The sequence below is a fragment of the Ochlerotatus camptorhynchus genome, unplaced genomic scaffold, assembly GCF_037179485.1.
Source record: "Ochlerotatus camptorhynchus isolate MF236.1 unplaced genomic scaffold, CSIRO-AGI_Acam_v1.1 ptg000022l, whole genome shotgun sequence".
NCBI lineage: Eukaryota > Metazoa > Arthropoda > Insecta > Diptera > Culicidae > Ochlerotatus > Ochlerotatus camptorhynchus.
Genome location: NW_027040514.1, coordinates 4,537,823 through 4,541,144, shown reverse-complemented (window position 1 = coordinate 4,541,144; position 3,322 = coordinate 4,537,823). Strand labels below are relative to the sequence as shown.

Below are 3,322 nucleotides of genomic sequence, written 5' to 3'. Positions count from 1 at the left end.
GTCTACGATTTTCTGTCGATTCACCGCAATCGATTGGGGTCACGTTTGGTGTTTTTTTCGCTGTCACTCTCAGGTAAAAAAATAGGCACTTGAGGCGCAATGCTTGCTATGATGATTGACAGTTGCAGGCAATTTTCTAAATGATGACCGAGCTGAAGATCGGTTGCAGTTTTCCATTCCACCGCGGGTTCCTTGGATGAGAGCGAAATCATAGACCAATTGAAATGAAATCGAAATTCTTTAGAATCTCCCGAAACTGGAAGCCCGTGGGTAATCGCCGAGGGAAAAACCTGCTCGGTCATCGTTTTTAGTTCGTTTCGTTTTCGCTTGCCTGTCTGCCTCGCAGCCAAATAACCTTCAAATCTTCCAAAACATACCACTACAATGCCCACTAATCCCACCCGCTGATTGATACTCATTTAGCGATAACCGCACTCTCGATTGTGTGGCGAAAAAAAAAGAAACATCACTCTCCTCCACTCCACACGCGCGTAATATTGCGAGGGGCTCTTCTCTTTTGACGTTTTCGCTTTTTTTGTTTCTTCTCCGCTCTCCGGCTATCTTGATCTTCATCTTGATGGGGCTGATTTAGGGGGGATTCTTTAGCTCCGGTAACAGAAGCGTGTGCAGATTTATTTCAACTGTAACTTTTTCTTCATTTCATCAAAACGGGCAGGATGTGTACTAGACTGATGCATAATTTGAAATTTTCGCTGCGCAGTACTCAAACGGGTCCAAATTAACTTTACAAAATATAATTTAATTTAGTAAGAAACTGACTTGGCACAAACCATTTAAAGTTTATATGGAAATTACTATGGGAAATTCGCACTTTTGGTTCACGTCTTCTAGCCTTTTTCCATACACGGTTATCACAACAAACTCTCTTATGACTATAAAGTACGCTCTTTCTTTGGAAAATGGGACTACCCAATAAAGGAGTATACTGTTTTTACTCTCTTTTGCGTAAATTGAATGTACGTTAGAATCTGCATACTTTTTACACCACATAGTAAACTTAAAAATGCGTAGTTTTGACGCCCCGAACAAAGTATAAATGCGTAATTTATACTCCCACATGTATAGTTAAATGCATAGTTTTTACAATGAAAATAAAAATTATACCTACGATAAAACAAATTTCAAATATTGAATAAAAATGCACAAGAATTTTAACAGTAATATTTATTTATTTATTTATTTAATCCTTTCTAGATTTAATTAGCATCAATCGTCTCACGCATTTGATTACAAAGTTTATTAACTGAGAGTCGTGAACTGCTCATTTTTACTTTATAGCTAAGTATTTCAACTAATTCAGTCAGCTTTATCAATGTAGCTGGTACCTTGTAGTTAAAAACACTGAAAATTTTTACAAATGTATCTACTGCTTGGACTGAACTAGTACCCAAGGAAAAAATATGGCCCTCAATGAACATCATGTAGACGTTTCCCTGGTTAACAATGTGGGGAGGCACCGGCGCATTATGCAGAACTGTGTACGCTGCATATTTTCCCATTTGTATAGCTAACGCCGAAGGGGATTCCTATTGATAAAAAGGTAACGATATTAATTTTGCAAAATAGCAAAATATTAAAAATACTTACACCAATCCATCGAATCAGCAGTGCTGCCAACTCCTTCTCAACTCCCAATGGCATCACGTTTGGCGGTTTTCTAACGCCTTTTCTGGACAGTTGTCCCATGATTCGGAGGCATCCGCGGACATGATCTACATTTAGAAGAAAATGTCATTTAACACGTAATGAATACTCGATATCCATGATAAGTTTACTTCTGAGTGGTTAAGTTTTTTATTGCTTCTTTGTAATGGTGCCAATGATGCTAACTTATTTAACATTAATATGAGTAGCAACCTTACGCTGACAAGCATAATATATTTAAACTTACCATCTCGAACTTCTGTAAACGTTTCGCTTTCAAGCATAAGGCCCAAAGAAAATATTTTCCTCAAATCTGATTCCGAATCGTAGGCGGGATTCATGCGTTCATATGCCTTACGAATCTAAGAAATCAAAGCAAACTTGATAGTTTTTTTTTTTAAGTTTACAAAATGTGTATTATACGTACCATGAAACCATTATATGATGTATAATGTGGTAGATCTTGGAGGATGGCAGTTACTGTTTTCTTGCCATGTATAAGTAGGTTATGAAACGGTTGTATGTCTGCCATCAGTGTGGATATATTGCTAAAATTAGCCGGTGTCGCATCCAGTTGTGCACATTCTTCGGACAACACAATTATTTCGGATGATACGCTAGATGCTTCGAAAGTTTTCGGCTGTCGAGAATACTTCCTTTTACTTGGTGATTTCGATCTGCAGGAATTTCGGATATGGGTATGTATTAGGCCGGAATGAGCATGTCCTGCTCTCTTTCCGCAATTCTGCCAAAAGAACAAAGACTACAAAAAATAAAATCAATTAAAAATCTTCAAATAAATTTTAACATTCTGAATACTTACATAATCTGGAGCGTTCTCTGTTAATTTTGTAGACCTTAGATGAAGGAAAGCAGAAATAATATCACACGCCAACTCCTTCTTTTCGCTGGTTGTAGGGTATCTGTAATTATAACGTAACCATTATATAAAAAATACATTGACCTAAACATTGACACTTAAATTTACATAGCTTTAATTATTTTTGAAGTGCTTGTCAGGCAGTAATATTCAGCCCCCTATAACATCATGACAGCTTCCGTACTTACGAAGTGTAGCTTCATAGTTATGTTCAAATTTCATGTCGATTTGTCGGTGGATTCACAACCTTAATTTCTTTCCCAAATGACTTTCGTCCGGTTCAAAGTTAGCGCTAGAACAGTTTTTGCTTTCATAGCATACGTAATCAAAATGAAAATATAGGAGACTTTGGTAACGGAATATGTGAATGCGTTACACAACCAAAACAAACAAAAAACTGGAGTGAAATCTACAAGCGTCTACGAGTTGCCTGGGCTGATATTATCAAATAAGTTTTGCTTACATTTTTTCGTTCTTCAACTTGGAAACCAAATCGTTGCAGAGGATTCGCACCATCAAAAGCAACTCTGTGTGCTTAGGAATAATGTTGGCATCCAGTTTGGTGTAGAGAACCTTCCTGAATCTTGCATCCCGCTCCAGCAAATCGCGGATCTAATGAGAGGTATGAAATTATTTATCTGAATTGAAATGAAATTGTTATCTAGTTACCTGATTTGTTCTAGTTGTTTCCTCTTCGTTTAAAGACGACGACGTGGGTTCAGGGCCTGCTAACGAGGCACTTGCAGTATTTGGAACCGAGTTTGAAACTGCTTCTGC

At 37.4% G+C, this 3,322-nt stretch overlaps 1 protein-coding gene across 1 annotated transcript; it reads right to left on the bottom strand.

The window, feature by feature from the left end:
* Positions 1 to 1,217: 1,217 nt before the first annotated feature.
* On the bottom strand, positions 1,218 to 2,197 carry LOC135704512 (uncharacterized). Its single transcript, XM_065225995.1, has 4 exons — positions 2,093 to 2,197; positions 1,913 to 2,027; positions 1,609 to 1,733; positions 1,218 to 1,547 (listed from the first exon to the last, which is right to left on the bottom strand). The coding sequence occupies exons 1-4, from the start codon at positions 2,195 to 2,197 to the stop codon at positions 1,218 to 1,220; spliced, it is 675 nt and encodes a 224-aa protein (XP_065082067.1).
* Between the last annotated feature and the right edge of the window lie 1,125 nt (positions 2,198 to 3,322).